General features: G+C 46.3%; 5 protein-coding genes across 7 annotated transcripts; 4 read left to right on the top strand and 1 right to left on the bottom strand.

The window, feature by feature from the left end:
* Nucleotides 1–371: 371 nt before the first annotated feature.
* BDBG_04447 (uncharacterized protein) lies at nucleotides 372–1683 on the top strand (the record flags this gene model as incomplete). Its single annotated transcript, XM_031721668.1, has 4 exons — nucleotides 372–395; nucleotides 650–893; nucleotides 946–1145; nucleotides 1534–1683. 4 exons carry the CDS (start codon nucleotides 372–374, stop codon nucleotides 1681–1683), a joined length of 618 nt encoding a protein of 205 aa, XP_031578502.1.
* BDBG_17126 lies at nucleotides 1593–6777 on the bottom strand. Of its 2 annotated transcripts, XM_031724911.1 has the most exons (3): nucleotides 6198–6777; nucleotides 3193–6015; nucleotides 1677–3110 (listed from the first exon to the last, which is right to left on the bottom strand). In XM_031724911.1, exon 2 carries the CDS (start codon nucleotides 4886–4888, stop codon nucleotides 4583–4585), a length of 306 nt encoding a protein of 101 aa, XP_031578503.1. In that variant the 5' UTR covers nucleotides 4889–6015; nucleotides 6198–6777; the 3' UTR covers nucleotides 1677–3110; nucleotides 3193–4582. The 2 variants fall into 2 exon arrangements, with proteins under 2 accessions (XP_031578504.1, XP_031578503.1); XM_031724912.1 differs by having other exon boundaries at nucleotides 1593–6015; nucleotides 6198–6289.
* Nucleotides 5116–6263, top strand: BDBG_04448 (uncharacterized protein; the record flags this gene model as incomplete). The annotated part of the gene is made up of 2 exons (XM_031721669.1): nucleotides 5116–5223; nucleotides 5395–6263. 2 exons carry the CDS (start codon nucleotides 5116–5118, stop codon nucleotides 5527–5529), a joined length of 243 nt encoding a protein of 80 aa, XP_031578505.1. The 3' UTR covers nucleotides 5530–6263.
* BDBG_04449 lies at nucleotides 6268–11037 on the top strand. Of its 2 annotated transcripts, XM_031721670.1 has the most exons (2): nucleotides 6268–6603; nucleotides 6671–11037. In XM_031721670.1, exon 2 carries the CDS (start codon nucleotides 7781–7783, stop codon nucleotides 9188–9190), a length of 1410 nt encoding a protein of 469 aa, XP_031578506.1. In that variant the 5' UTR covers nucleotides 6268–6603; nucleotides 6671–7780; the 3' UTR covers nucleotides 9191–11037. The 2 variants fall into 2 exon arrangements, with proteins under 2 accessions (XP_031578506.1, XP_002624585.2); XM_002624539.2 differs by having other exon boundaries at nucleotides 6268–11037.
* Nucleotides 11038–12928: 1891 nt separating this feature from the next.
* Nucleotides 12929–14688, top strand: BDBG_04450 (uncharacterized protein). The gene has a single exon (XM_031721671.1). The coding sequence runs from the start codon at nucleotides 13818–13820 to the stop codon at nucleotides 14211–14213; it is 396 nt and encodes a 131-aa protein (XP_031578507.1). The 5' UTR covers nucleotides 12929–13817; the 3' UTR covers nucleotides 14214–14688.
* The last annotated feature ends 253 nt before the right edge of the window (nucleotides 14689–14941 follow it).

Genomic DNA, 14941 nt, shown 5'->3' on the forward strand with positions numbered 1-14941 from the left:
TCTTTTTTTTTGGCAAAAAGGGGGATGAATATACCAGGGCATCCGAGATGCGCGCAGCGAAAGCCATGCTGTTGGTATCCGCCTTTGAAACAATATAGGATAGGTAGTTATTCTTCGGCATAGTTGTAGCTGATGGCATTCCGTTGGGAGAGAGGAGTCGGAAGACGACATGGCCAAACACCGGCCAAAACCAACAACTTCGAACTCAAAGAGTTCTGCATCCGTGCATCCACAAGACTTGACACCGCTAGTCTAACTATTCATTCTGATCCTCATGATAAAAATGAGCCTGGCTTGGGCACTCCCCCGCATGGAACCGGCTTTGCACAGGCACAACGAATCTCCAGCACTCTGTACTGTCCAATATCAAAATGGCGGCATTTAGACCTCGGCCAGTCAATGCACATTGGTTCATCCTAACTGCGGAGTACTTGAGAAGTTGAGAGCCCCTGAGGGACAGGACAGATGTGACAAATCTTTTCTTTTGGGGTCGATCCGCTTCATGTTTGCGTGACTGTGTCCTCATCCTGATAATATCCATCGGTAATCGCCGCAAAGAGGAGCATATCATTACCTCTCTTCAAACAAAAAAAAAAAAAAAAAAACCCGTCTACGCCACTCGCGGCGGGTTGCGCTAACGATCCGCCAGTCAAATTTTCGAGGGACTCGACCTTTTCAGCCCGGCGGACTGGCGACTTTGCGCGTGTCAAAGCATCGCGCTTTGGTAGTCATCAGCAGCCATCATCAGTATAAAATATCCGGTCAAGCTCCGCCTCGAAAATTGGACTCAGTTTTACCAACCAATGATATCGCCTCTACAGATGGGACCAAGGTCATCAGCCAATTATTGGTGCTCTCTGGAAAACGGTTTTTCGAAGAACCTTTTAAGGTTTGTAAGGTTGAGCAGGTTTTGTCCGAATAATTGTTATTTGCGCCGTCTGCTAGTTCGAGGTCTCAGGGCAATATTCAACGACCACATCGCTTTTGGCCTGAGCGTCTATGCGGCAACCCATTTCAACAACAATGAAAGTCAGGTTGGGTTCGGCTTTGAAAAAGATGCGCAAGGGAGGAGAACAATTGTCAGAGCTGGCCTGAAATTATTTCATATCCTGGAAGCAGCTGAGATCGATTGCAGAGAGCCAATAGTAAGCAAGGCGCCTCAGCGAAGCCTGAAATTTTCCTAGCCTGCCTCAGGCGGCAAATTGTGGCGTCCGCAACTCTTCCTTCGCAGTTCCACTCTGATCAGCCACAAGTGATCCACCGAGGCGTTGGCGGTTGAATGCTGCTAGGTGATGTGGAATACCAGACGCCCCGCAGCCGATCCTCAACGAGTGGTCAACACGATGCCACCTAGGTGTCGTTGCTCAAACAAAATTCGAAAGCCATTATTGGCCAATCCCATGCATGATGGATAGTTGTATGTACCCAGGTATATCTAAGCTAAGACGCCACTGATTCCACCAATTGGTCCGGCTAAAGAACTGCAGTCAGCAATATCTTCAGCACCCCTCAGGAAGTTTAATCGAACTATAGTCGCATCACTACAAGCGCGCCAGCGATTATCCCTCGCCAGAGAACGACTGGATGATTTGGTGGCCCAGCTCCAGTTGTGCCGGCGGGCCAGACCTGCTGTCAATATTGCTCAATAGTGATTCGACAAATCTTTTCGCGTGCACGGACTGAGAGACTTTTTTTTTTTACTTTGACTTTTAAAGTGCAACGGTGCAGTTCTAGCGCTCCACCACTCAGATGCTTTCCCCATAGCTCCTCAAACACTCAAGTCACGGCCCACGGGAGTACAATACCCCAAGGCCAGCTCGGTTTTCCTCGGCTAAGAGGATGCTCGAGAAAGAAAGCTTCTCTTTCCACTACTGCCGCCATCTGCCACATCATGTATGTTCCCGATTCGTGCAGGATGAACCTCATATTAAAAAGCCGATCGTTCGATTCCTTTTATTCTTCCGACCCTGCAATAATATCCTCAATTATGCATGGGTTTGACGAACGGTTGCGCTTGGTGCGGTGTGCTAAACAATAATTGCTTTTAGGTCCATATGGCGTGGGGATCAAGCTTCCAATTTCCTGAAATGGAATAGCAACTCTCATGAGGTTGAAAGAATGAGAACATAAAGCATGGTGACCCATGTTGCTGCCATGCATGGATTGAAAGGGGGTTACGCATAGTATTGAGAAGAATACCTAGTACTTTGGGTGAGGAGTAGCGAATTACTGGGACCAAAACCGCTCGGCAAATCATCAGGGGAGAACAGGAACCCAGGTCAGCGGCTTTAAAGACCAATAATAACCTAATAGTTTCAGCAGATAACATGAGGAGCGAGAAAGAAATTGTCTTGGATACCCGTTTTCCAGTTTACCTTCAATGGTCTCTGCAGCAGATCGCTTTTTTTCTTTTTAGAAGGCCTCAGATCTGAAAAATGCGGAGTCGTTGATTACTTTCTGCCAGAAGCAACTGAACCGGGGGAGCCGTTGGTTCCAATAATGGTTGCATCCACCAAGCAAGGCACCTGGAAACGGCTCCTATAACCCGGGCGTATGGAGGATTTACTAACTACGGTTGCAAAATAACGACCGTCATCATTTCCGACTTTGGCCCAACTAAAACGCATGATCAATGCTTCAATGGCCATTCGAGGAGGACCATGAATTGATGCGAATGGCAGGCCCCCAGGCGGCTAAATCGTATCAGGATAATTTGGCATTGAGCATGGAACTAAGGCGGATTACCAGTAGAATTGAGGAAACCAGCTCTCGCAACGTATGCGTAAAACAACTTTTGATTTTCTTAGTCAACAAGCATTGCAACGCCAATAAGCACTAGCAAGCCTCCACCATCCCAAACGCAACGGCTGAGTTGACGATTCTCGATATGGCCCTGTCGGAACACTCGGTCTCTTCCCCCTCCCGAGAAGGAGAAGAGGGAGTGATCATATCAAGGAAGCCTCATCCAATCAGCCGCTAGTATAAGTGTCTCGGGACGTTTTCATGACCTGCATCTGCACAGAATATAGGTGTGAACTAGCTGTTGGGACTCTTAGCTCAATCAACTCTCCTTGCGTGTCAAGGGGATGATTCCGTGGCCAGTGGGGGAACTATCATAGTATCGCGCAAAAAAAGCCCCATCAACACGACACCTTGGAAAAGAGGCATTGGTTCAGCATGGAGAAATCCTACAATCTGGTAATGAGGGGGCCGGGTTCCCAGGTTATATCCCTTCTTCCTTTCTCTCGAGTCTCTGCTAGTAATTTCTCTCGCCGCATTCCAGGGTAGAGACCGTCAACACTCTGATAGCAGTGAAACCGACTTTGGTTTGGAAACTTCCCGAAGCAGATAGCCAGAAAACAAGGTGATGCTTGATAGCTAATTAGCACAGATAAAATACGCCTTAAGTCGGAGTTAAATCCCTCGCTATGCTACTATGGCGGTCTAAGAAGCTAGCCTAGGTATGGATGATGCGCTGATCACTTTATTACAGGCCCATGTAACATCATGTCAGTGGTAGCAAAAAGAGTGGATTTTCCTTTTGCAGCCACAGTGAAGGCTCGGTAATGTGTATCGATTTTGTGGTGATGGCTCAACACACCCCCAGGAAATATACAGTCTTCGCCTGATAAATGATGATAATGATAGATATATTTGCACGTCTACCTGCACATTTAAGACGTGCAGCATATTAGCGACCAGAAATCGTTTTCTACGCAGTCTAGTGACAAAACATAGCCTGATTTAGCTACCACAGCTCAGATTGACCCTGAGTTTCATGGTCGAATAAGAACCGGGCACCATATCCCTGCAAACTCAGACGGTCTATGACGATTGATTAAGCGATCTTCCCCGCCTAGTTAGCGCTTGAGGGTCGCCGGCTGGCACTAAAAGTCGTTCAATTTCGAATTTTTGAATGTTCGATCTACCCGATCAGAAACTGATGTTTTCTCGGCGCAGCAACGCTTGTTGCTAGCTTGCTCCACAGGAATGGCTGGCCTGCTGGTCATCTCACGCTAAGGGTGATGGCTGGCTGAAACGGTTGAAAATCGCATGGAAACTCCGCGCTGTAAAACAACGCCTTTTTCCCTCTTAGCTTTCATTTCTTTTTCCTGTGAGTGGAATCAATTGCACTGGAGTGGAAGTCGTTGGGACAGTTGCCACCAGCACCAGAGAAAGAATTCATGCGCAGGAACAGGGGTCTTTTTGAGTCGCTTGTCTCTACTACGGACTGGGCCAAAGTTTGCGAGTATCTCAATTGAGGGGGGGCGAATTGGATTTCTGTCTCGCAGTGTCTAGTTGTGGCTGTGACCACTGACCAGCAACATACCCTGGTCAGCTCAAAAAGTTGCGTTCTTCTAGGCTACGGTTGTGGTTGTGTCAACTTCACCGAACATGTCAAGGAAAAGAGAAAGAGATTCGGAGCAATCAGCCATCCCTCTAAAAGTATGTACAGTAGTTACATTACATGTACGGAGTACCATCCATCCGTCCCTGAGCAGAATTAGGGCCCCAGCCATTGGCCGCTCGGTCCAGGACTCTGGTGTGGCACCTCGACCAAATCACGTATATCTCGGCATCATCATCCATTATTGGCTGCGCTCTCGAGCTCCGGTATCGACGCTAACTGGCTGTTGTTAGGGTTTGCTGCCTTTGGACCCCACCCACTGGCGCCCTTGGTCTCTATTCCTGGGGCTAATAAATCCTTGTGATGTTCAAGCGGGTGAGCCGTGGAAGGGCCAGGGAGATCCTCCTTTTTCATATTCTCTCGATTTTCGCAAAACATCCTTTGGCGCCCGGAGGCTCGCACCAGCGCCAGATCCATGCACCCGAGCCACAGTGAGATCAGGAGAGAAAGGGGAGGGAAGGGGAAAAAAGCGATTGCCATCCTCAAGCCGGCTTTGGTCCTTTCTCAAAGCATTGCGGCTTTACAAGCTGTTGGTAGCAACGGGTTTGCTTGTGCTCTAAGTTAACTGTTAATCCCTGGATTTCGTCTGAGCCCCATCCTTTTTTAGGCCTAGTCTTTCTTTCTTAAGTTATTTTTGAAATCAATGTGAATCATAATTTGTGTATTGGATTATTTTTTCCTCAGAGCCCCGTCATCGAGCACAGTACATGCTCCCCAATGCCCTCAAGGCCAAATATGGCAGCATTGTCCGCTTTGAAATCGGCCCCCAGACTTCGCAACAAGGCCATGAAATTGCGCAACTTAACCACGAACGGGTAATTGGAATGCAATCGTACTGATGAAACTTTGTATGACGGCCAGCTTTGATGGAAAGATGACTATTACCACCCCCTTGCTGCTGAATAATGAATCAAACCCTTTTGATGAGCTGGACTCAAAACCAAAATTTCCAAGTTTTCCTTTCACTTTTTTTTTCTTTCTCTTAGATCTCAGCATCATTTATTTCCATCACGAAGCGTTTCAGGAAGTTAAGAATTGTCATTGACGTAGTTGACGTAAAGAAATCGGACTTGGCTATTCCGTATAGTATCTGGACATACTATGGACAGTACCCTGTTTGACACCAGCCACCCAACCCCACCAACCCAACAACAAACAGCCAGCTACCAAAGCAAGGTTGTCAGTCCCGTTGCTCTTCTTCCTCCTGCCAACAGTGTTTATCAATCGGTTCTGGGAGTTTGACGGTAATGCAAGAAAGCCATCACCAACCCAGCCCACCGAGATCTCCCTGTGAAAGAGGCGAAGCCGATGGTGGGTTCGAGTCAAAGAACCACGCTATTCTCAAACATGGGTATATGCTGCTTTGTATGACCCCGGGGAGGGGGAGGGGGGGAGAATAATAATAATAGTGTTGGGCGGCGTTTCCGAATCATCGTGCAAGCATGGCTGGCCCCCTGCATGCCTGAAGTGAACATGAGGATTGCGATAGTTCCACGCCTTACTTTCTTCCTCCTCCTCCTCTCCTCAGAGAAACGAGAGTGGCTGGGATACTCTGCCGATTCCTGGCAGATTTCTGTATGTACTGTACTTACTTGTACCTTCGGCCCCTAGTACGCATTTGTCAGATTATCACGTAGCAAAGAGTGAACAGCGTAACCAAAAGAAGAACAAGAAGAAGGAAAGTAAAAAAAAGCAAAGGGGTTCTTCCCGTCGGCTGCACCCTGTCACTGGGACTGGGAAGAAAACAGGGGGTTAGAACTTAGCAGGAGGAGGGAAGAAGTTAAGTTACCATTAATCATGTTACCAGACCATCGAGCCCAGACGCAGGGCGTTTTTTTTTTTTTTTTTTTTTTTTTTTTTTTTTTTTTTTTTTTTTTTTTTGCTTTTATATTATTATTGTTATAATATCGTCTCCTTTTTTTCGCTTCGTTTTGCTAGCTCAAGCGCAATGGAATCCTGACCCACGGCCCCTTAGCCGCTAGACTGCCAGTCTGCCAGTCGCAATGGTCCGCCTCAACCGTATTTCGTGCACAACATCCATTTTGCTAGCCTACCCTTGTTGCGAATCATCGCATCCCTGTTTTACGATGGCAAAACGCAAGTCCCCACGATCTGGAAAAGGTGTGTCCGTGTGTGTGCCACCATAAGGAGTGACAGCCAACCGGCGTATGGTATCATTGGTAGAGGCTGTTACTGTACGTAACGACCGGCGGGAACCTGGGCCTTCAACCCACAAGTCGATGAAACTAACTGCTGAATCAGTTTTGAGCTTTGTGGTTCCTGTTCTTGCTCCCTTTTTTTTTTGGCTTTCTTTAATAATATTTTATGCTTTATGCTTCTTTTTTCTTTTTTTTTTTTTTCTTTTTTTTCTTTTTTTTTTTTAAACAGTGCATGGCTCGGCTTCGTTGGGTGGTGGGAACCCTCCTTTTTTGACTTTTGCCCCCGTTCCCTGTCTCGTCTCTGAGTTCGATGTTGGCTTGGATCCCCCAAAACGGACGACGTAAAGTTAAACTGTGTACGACTAAAACTGTATGAAGGTGGTAGTAGGTATGTATAAGGTGTGCAGGCATTGCAGGCACGAGAGGTGTGTTTTCTGCATGTGGCTATTATGTATCGTGCAAGTAGTCTGCAAAATACATACATGGCATCATCATCATCAGCATCATCATCATCACTCTGTGTGTGTGTAGTTAGTCTGTCTGTGTCTGCGCACGTATCCAAGTACATGTACATGTACATACAAGGCGCATATTCTCGTCTGGCATCTGCTTCAGCTGTTATCTATCCAACTCTCCCCTCCCCACCCCCCCCTTTCAGGTTGAGGAGTTACATGATACATGCAAGGAGGAGGGACATAGGCCCTGCTCTGCCTTGTCTCCCCCCCAACATGTCTTCTTTTGCATTTCCTAAAAAGGGTCCCTTGTTTGCTTCTTGTATCAGAAAAGCCGAAGAAACTTCCAGTTTGCATGCTTCAAAACGTACCTTCAAGCGCTTCTTTTACATCTGCAGTGTTGTTTGAAGATCCATTTTCGCCTCGTGTCTTAAAAAGACTCAAGCGTGACGATCTCAGATCGAATCTGGCTTGTGGGGTTCTGTCATCAGCAGCAGGAAAAACAAAGCAAAAAGAAACTTTGATAACTAACTAACTACCCTTCCTTCGCCCCAGGCCCTAAATCAGGTTGGTCTAGTTTCGTACACTTGTATCGGCTTGTTCTGTCCGGCGCACTATATATGAATCCGCCCACGCCCACCGCCCACTCGTGAGTTGAGACGCTTTTCCCCTCTTGCGCACTCCGCCGAGTGAGTGGGTGCTTTGCTTTACTTCTTCTTGTCCTAGCCACGCCCCATCCATCTATATAATAATTTATTATCATGATAATACCCTCCCATTATTACTCCCCCTTTAACTATAGACCTACCTATCTATATCTATTTCACGTAATTATTGTATTATTGGGCAGGGAGACTAATTCGCTCCTGCTTAGAATTAATACTTACATCTTCTTCACCCTTCTCCTCCTGAAACCACAGTGGAGCTACGCTTCTATTGGCGGGACTATCAAAGCAATTGTTTTATACCCGACCATACTTGGTCCTTTTGTGCAATCCTTTGGAACGATGGCTCCGGCTCAACGACGAGGGCCTTGGGTACCTGAGGAGGATCAAACATTACTGCAGCTGGTACGCAGTCAAGGTCCGAATAACTGGGTGCGCATCTCACAGCACATGCAATATCGATCACCCAAGCAATGCAGAGAACGATTTCACCAGAATCTGAAACCTACACTGAATCATGAGCCTATCTCGGTTGAGGAGGGCCTGATGATCGAGAGGATGGTGCACGAGATGGGAAAGCGATGGGCGGAAATTGCACGAAGACTAGGGAACCGAAGCGACAATGCCGTTAAGAACTGGTGGAATGGATCGATGAACCGGAAAAGGCGGGGATTAGCAATTCAAGCCAGAGAGAGCCTTACGCCATCTTCCCGCACATTGAACGGTCGAGTCGAACCTCCTTACCCCAAAAGTTCCATGGCGATACACGGCCCGTGTGATCGAAGCCATTACCAGGATCCGAACTTTTCCACTCGAACATCGTCCTGGGTGTCGGTTTCTCAACGTGGGCAGCAGCAACTCCCTCCCAAATTGCTATGCCCTGAGGCCGACGGAAGGCAACGAAGGGAGCCATGTTCGTCGACTGAGTATGAATACGGATCTCCACTGGGATGGTCGAGGCAGATGCTTGACCACCGGTCTCCGATCAGAAACCACCGCCATCTCAGTCCAATCGTCACATATATGCCTCCTACGCATACGGAATTACCTCTCATGTGTTCTCCTTCTACCTCCGAAATGTCAAACTCGACCTCAGCCGGTCCACCCTCAATGGTTTCTGATCACAATTCCATCTGTTCTGCATCTCCTCGAACCGCAGCATCCCCTTCGCTAAATCCAGTGCCTGTCGAAATTCACCCAGGACAAGACGAACGGCGTAGAGGCAGTGCCCCGACCTGTCGATCACCTCCCAACCCGACAGGCCATGACGAAAATTACCACAGCTCTAAAAACGCTGAATATCACCTGGAACCAGCGGTTCCACGCCGATGGGCCCCAGATATCCCTGCTGCATACCCTCAGGAACCTTCACGGCCCCCGCATTGGAAGCACCAACACTCTAATTCCGCCCCTCATAACCAGCTTCCTCCGGCTTCAGAACCGCGAGCTCATGTCCCATCCCCACCTCGAGACTCGAGAATGGGGCTTGAGACGCTGTTAAATTAATACCCACCTGATTCAACCTTCCAAATTTCTTTACATACTTCATCTCATTTTTAATGAAGCTTTGTAATTTTTCCTGTTTCGCAATTTTCCTTTGTTGCTGAAATTTCCTTTTGGGTTTCCGCTAGTCGGCGGGGTGTATTTTTGGTCGGCATTTTGTTGTTTTCATCATTCTTTTGGCCAATACGATACGAGGGGAATATGGATTTCTTTCTTTTTTCATATATCACCAGCGCATAATGCCTACCATCTATCTACATCATGATTGCTATATTTTCCTATCTTTTCCTTGCTTGATATGCGGCTTCTAGAGAGCCGCCCGCCGAAAGCGTTCTTTTCTTTCGCGTTATTCTGCACATATACGTTTGAAATTATTTCAGTACATATTTGTTTTTAATTTCCTTGTGTTACTGGCGGAAATGGCATTTGCTCGTGGATTTGGGACGAGCCCGGTGGAAAAAGTATAAGGGCTGGCGGGCGGCATTTGTTTTCTGCTATTTTCACCCTATTTTAACCATCAATTATATTTTCTCTTTACCAGCCCCTTGTTGGGTTTTAATTTATATATCTATTTTCATTTTTCACGCTGCTATCTTGTATTACCACCATTATATCCTTGTCACCACTATTTAAAATTTAATATGTACTGTACCAGCCAGTACATGCATTGTGTTTTTTAACTTTCAATCTCGGGTTGACAGATTCGAAAGTTCAAAAGATCTTCTGAACCCTTCCATGCCACATGCCGGTAGCTCTAACCGCGGTGTTATCTAACTCCAGTCAGTTACCTCATTCTTGAGAACTTACCCTTTCATTCCCTTGCTTACTCAAATCTGACTTGTTCTACAAAACTCACTTCTGTCTACATTGGTTGCCCGCAGCCGCCACGAAACGCCCCATAACCATTCTTTCCTCCGAACTTTACCCTCAGAAAGGCGCGGCGGGATTAAACGGTGTTTGAATCTTTAGAATCAAACTACACTATACCTAATCGCCCTCCCCTTTGGCACACAGGGCGGCATTTCAAAACGGCATTGGAGACGAGCCACCCTCTAACCCTCCCCCTTCCCACCCAACGTGTCTTCTTTGTTCGCTCCTTGTTCCTCGTTTCGCCGTTTCTGCCATTCCGAAACGAATAAGCGGCTCTTCGTTTTTGCTGATCTTCGCATATTCCGAAGCATGGGCTGCAGCTCTAACCTCGGCGGATTTAAAATAGTTAACCAACCCACGGAGAAACAACGCCCAGAGCCAAAAAGTAAAAATAAAATATCGGAACTGCAACCTCCAGTTTCTTCCTGTCCACTAAGTTAACTAACAAAGCCGCTATGGCATTACTAATAGTTGTGTGTTAGCTAACCCTGTTGCTTTCTCTCCTTCTCATTCCCAAGCCCTTTCCAAGGCTCAGCCCAGCTAACTCCTGCACTACATGTACGCAAATTGCATCTCCTCGTATATGCGTCTGCTGTGGAAGGCTGTAAGAGGGGAAAGAGAACAAGGCAATCGATCCGTTGTCTGATAAACAAACACTCCATCATGAGAGCTCTCGTATATGTAAGTCTGTACTGTCTGTGCCTCTGTATGTATTGAGCCATTTACTTTCCGAAGGACTTAGGCCCTCTTTTCCCCGTAACACAAGACGCACAGAGGGGGAGCGTGGAGAACTCTGGCACATATTTTATGCGGTGTAACCGTCGGCATTTTCCTATTAATTCCTTTATATATATATATATATGTATTATATATATATATATTGTTTTAAAATGGTTTTTATTTGTCGTTACTCGTTACGGAGTAATTAGAAGCAAGAAATGGGAAATAAAAGGCAAAAGGAAAACCACTGGAGTTTCCTCCATACATTTGGTAACTAACGACGTGTTACTTGGATTGAGTGCACTAGATCTACTTCCTTCCTGCAAACTGCCCGTTTGGGTTTCTTGTTTTCAGGCGCCCAGATCTGTCAAAGGGGAGAGGGCTTTGGTGCAATTATTCCGTAAAACAAAACCTTTTACTCGCTATTTTTAATAGCTTCACTTTATCCCGTTTATTTTGTACGCCGAAGGGTCTCCGAGAAGTCGGGTTCATGCCAAGCACTTGCTCTGTTCTCATTGTATGTATGTACACTTTTGTAGAAAAAGTAAGTAGTGATTGTTACCACTATGAGTATTATTGCATACCTCAATTCGTCAGCTGCTTGTTCAATTTGCATTTTTTATGTCTCATATTGTTGTATGAATATCGGCTCTTAGTAGTACCCATTGATATCAAACGGTAACAATAGCGATACATGATAGAAATGACAAAGGTTGGCGGGACATTTTGTCTCCGGTCCCATCCGTAATTCTTGTTCAAGATGGAAACAAACGGCATTCAGTTTCCGTTTTTGGAATACGGGGTGTCTTCTGTCAATGGCGGGGTTAGTTCGCGTTCTTCTGGGGGGCAGCTTGGGGGGGGGGGGGTCCTTGCGTCCTACTTAAACCACTATAATTGTTGCGCCAGGATAAATGATTTCAACGGCCGAGGGAGATGGAGGCTAGACCTATCAAAAAAGTTGCATTATCTATTTAATCTCTTATCTCCATTAGGATTATCAAATTGTTGAACACGCTTCAGCGATCACGCCCGAGTCTGTGTAGCGGTTTTTAATTTTTTTTTTTTTTTTTTTTGTGCATCGGTGCACAGAAGCGTGGAATGTACCGATACAATGCGTAGAGCTCTAAGTTACGGAGTAGGCTCTCGGACTTTTTTTTACGCAGGTAGCAGGTAACCAGCCATATTGCCCAAGGCCCTACGCCGTTTGGATGATAATAAAATAGTTAGCGGGGTTTCGCGTTCATAGAGGTGATATGATGAGATGATTGGGATGTGTTCAGGCGATTGCAATATTCCATTTCTCCCCTCCCTTTTCGCCAACCAAACCAGATGAAGCGGGAGGGACGGACAAGGTCAGTTTATCCTCAGTCATGTACATGTACACTACTTCCATTATCGACGATGCAAAGAAGTGTACTGAAACTCGTGCTAGGTGGTCCATGCTGGGCATATTTATGACGTTACACACTGTCTACACCTTTTCTAGAGTAATAGTTGGGCCGATAAGGGACACAGAACACATTGAGCACCCCATTCCGCGTCTGGAACCATTGTGTGCGGGAGCCAGGGTAAGGCGGATAAGCCCGCAGTGATCATACCTTCCTCGGATTGGGCCAGGATAGTTCCGTTCCGTCCGTGGGGAAATAAAACGGTATAATGCAACATGTAAAAAAATGGCATTGGCAGTCGAATCGCATTATTCATGCACAGAATCGAATATGATGTCAGACAGACGAGAGCATTACGAGTATAGGGAAGATGTGATAAGAGACATGGGTTTACGGCAGGGACTCAAAGAAAAATAACGAGGCCACGTTTTCAGAATGCAGCTTGCTCGAAAAAGCGTTTATTCTCGGTCTATAACAACAGAGTAAGGCGTTTGCATCCTCTTTTCTTCCCGCTACGCTATGTTTACATGTTTACTTGCCCAGAATCTGATAGAGGTTCAATAAAATAGAGTTCGAGATGTGGAGAGCTTCTTCGGTGGAGCATCATCATACGAATCCTAATTGGCCTAAACATCCAGAGAACTGATTAAGGTGTACCAAGGGCAATGCTAGCGCAACTTAATTTGGACGTTGGAGATCCTCCGCTCCCGCCCGTTCGAGATGGTGGGTTCTGCCTCGTGTGTCAGAGTCTGTGAGCGTACAACCTATATCAAGCGGTTGTATATCTGTGTTTGGCATTTGCATGGCTTTTCCCGGGAGTACGAAAACTTCCTATCGAAATACCCCTTTGGGACGGCGCCCCCTTTCCTGTGGAACTCTCCAACGCTTTTGCTTGCTAGACCCAGGGCGCTTAACATTGCCACGCCTGATGACAAACAGTGTATCTCAAGGCCCTCCACATGACAAAATGCTATCCAAGCCATGATATACTGCACGTTCCTTATCGAGTCAGTTGTGCTACTTTGTTGGCAATTAGTACATGACGTAGGTGGGGGTACCTCATAATCTTACCGCTCAAGGCTCGATTAGGCAGTTCGACACTGTCCTTTTTGTGCTCCATTCAAAATATTTCGGCGAATGATATTCTACCACCGCCGGATTTTGGAGTGCCAAAATTATACATGCTCATAGTAACGGGTGTATAGCTTTTTACATCCAATTCTGGACCGGAGATGGGTCAATGGAAGCAAAGACCGAGCAAGCAGTTAGCCGCAACAAACGAACGCCACGGTCCATTCAACGAATTTTTAAGCTTTATCTTTCATTGGTCCAATTTACCCCGCGAGGTGATAACCAAAAGATCAGCCCTGGGGAACAAAGAAACCTTCGGCGGATAGTGGCTGAAGAACCCTGGTTCTGGGACCAACGGGTCAACGCCCATGGGAATCTGCGCCTGAACTGCTCTCGGGGGAACGCCCAGAAGTTGTATTGTTCCAGATATCTTTCACTCATGCGCACCTTGCATAGGAACCAGGAAACAAGGGTACAGCGTACAGCCGATTACAGGTGAGAAATACCCTAGTGGCTGTCACGAGAATGTAGACCCAATCAGGGTATTTGCTGTTGTGCCTTGCATATCACGACGGGTGGAGATGATAGGTTGGAAAATTAACCTGGCGAGGCCAATCCTCTTCCACTCTTTGCTCCATGAGCCATTTTTGGAGGACGGGGGAGGGAAAAGAAACGGTAAAACCAATTCAGCTATGTATTGTCGTTTTTATTCTGCCAATTATCCATGCTCCAGCCGTCAATCACCATGCCGGTTAACAATAGCTGCTTGCATGTACATGTACATGTACGTTCGCATGGCGAGGAAGATAATGCACATGAACGGCCTCGCGACTATTTACCCCCGTTTGACTGATGCACGATTCACTACGCGATGGCCGAAATTCTTCTTTGAAGGAGCTGACATACAGCTGACAGCTATCCGGGCATCGGCTATTGCCACGCATTCTGTCATTGCGTACTCTCTCAGTCCATACTAGAGATCGAGGCCTCTTTCTGGATCTTTTCCAAATTTGTCAGCGGTAATTCACGGATTGGAGATCTCCAATTAACCTGGTATTCGGAGCCGTTTTCCGCTCCCATAGTCATGGAGCTGGATAATACCAGTTTTTCGGTGTGGCTAAACGCTATCTCTCTTTGGGTATTCAATGAGCCGGAGACAGAGAAAATGAAAGTCAAGCCTAACTTCCAAAGTTCTTTCTTTGGTTCGATTGAACTCACTATGTTTTTGTCTTCTGTGACTTTGGTCAAACAAGTATTAAAGAGGTCTGAATACTTGGGGCTCTTCGCACTACTTTCGCAATGCGAGCAGACCAGTGAGCAGGCCAGGTAGCGAATAATATCTATTTCCACCTATATAGTTACAGATGTTTGGTAGGCTGACATATAGTTCGATGGTCTCAAATAGCAATTTCCGACTGAGTCGCTAGTTGTTTTGTATTTGTGGCTTTGTATACAACGAATCCTTTGAAACTTGGTAGTAAAAGATTATCAAAATTATCAAAGATGTTGAGTTTCGGGGGAAATTTTGCAAATCACCATCCGATATCGCGGATATTGGGACTAACTCTGTCCGTGCGACTGAGAATAGGATTACGGCAAAATTCTTTTCATTATCAAAAAAATTTCCTATTCACAAGCTTTATTGCGCCATGAATGAACAGGCTTCTGTTTCATTGATATCTGTATGTTATGAGAAACTTATCAA

The sequence above is a fragment of the Blastomyces gilchristii genome (genome assembly GCF_000003855.2).
Source record: "Blastomyces gilchristii SLH14081 genomic scaffold supercont1.9, whole genome shotgun sequence".
Taxonomy (NCBI): Eukaryota; Fungi; Ascomycota; class Eurotiomycetes; order Onygenales; family Ajellomycetaceae; genus Blastomyces; species Blastomyces gilchristii.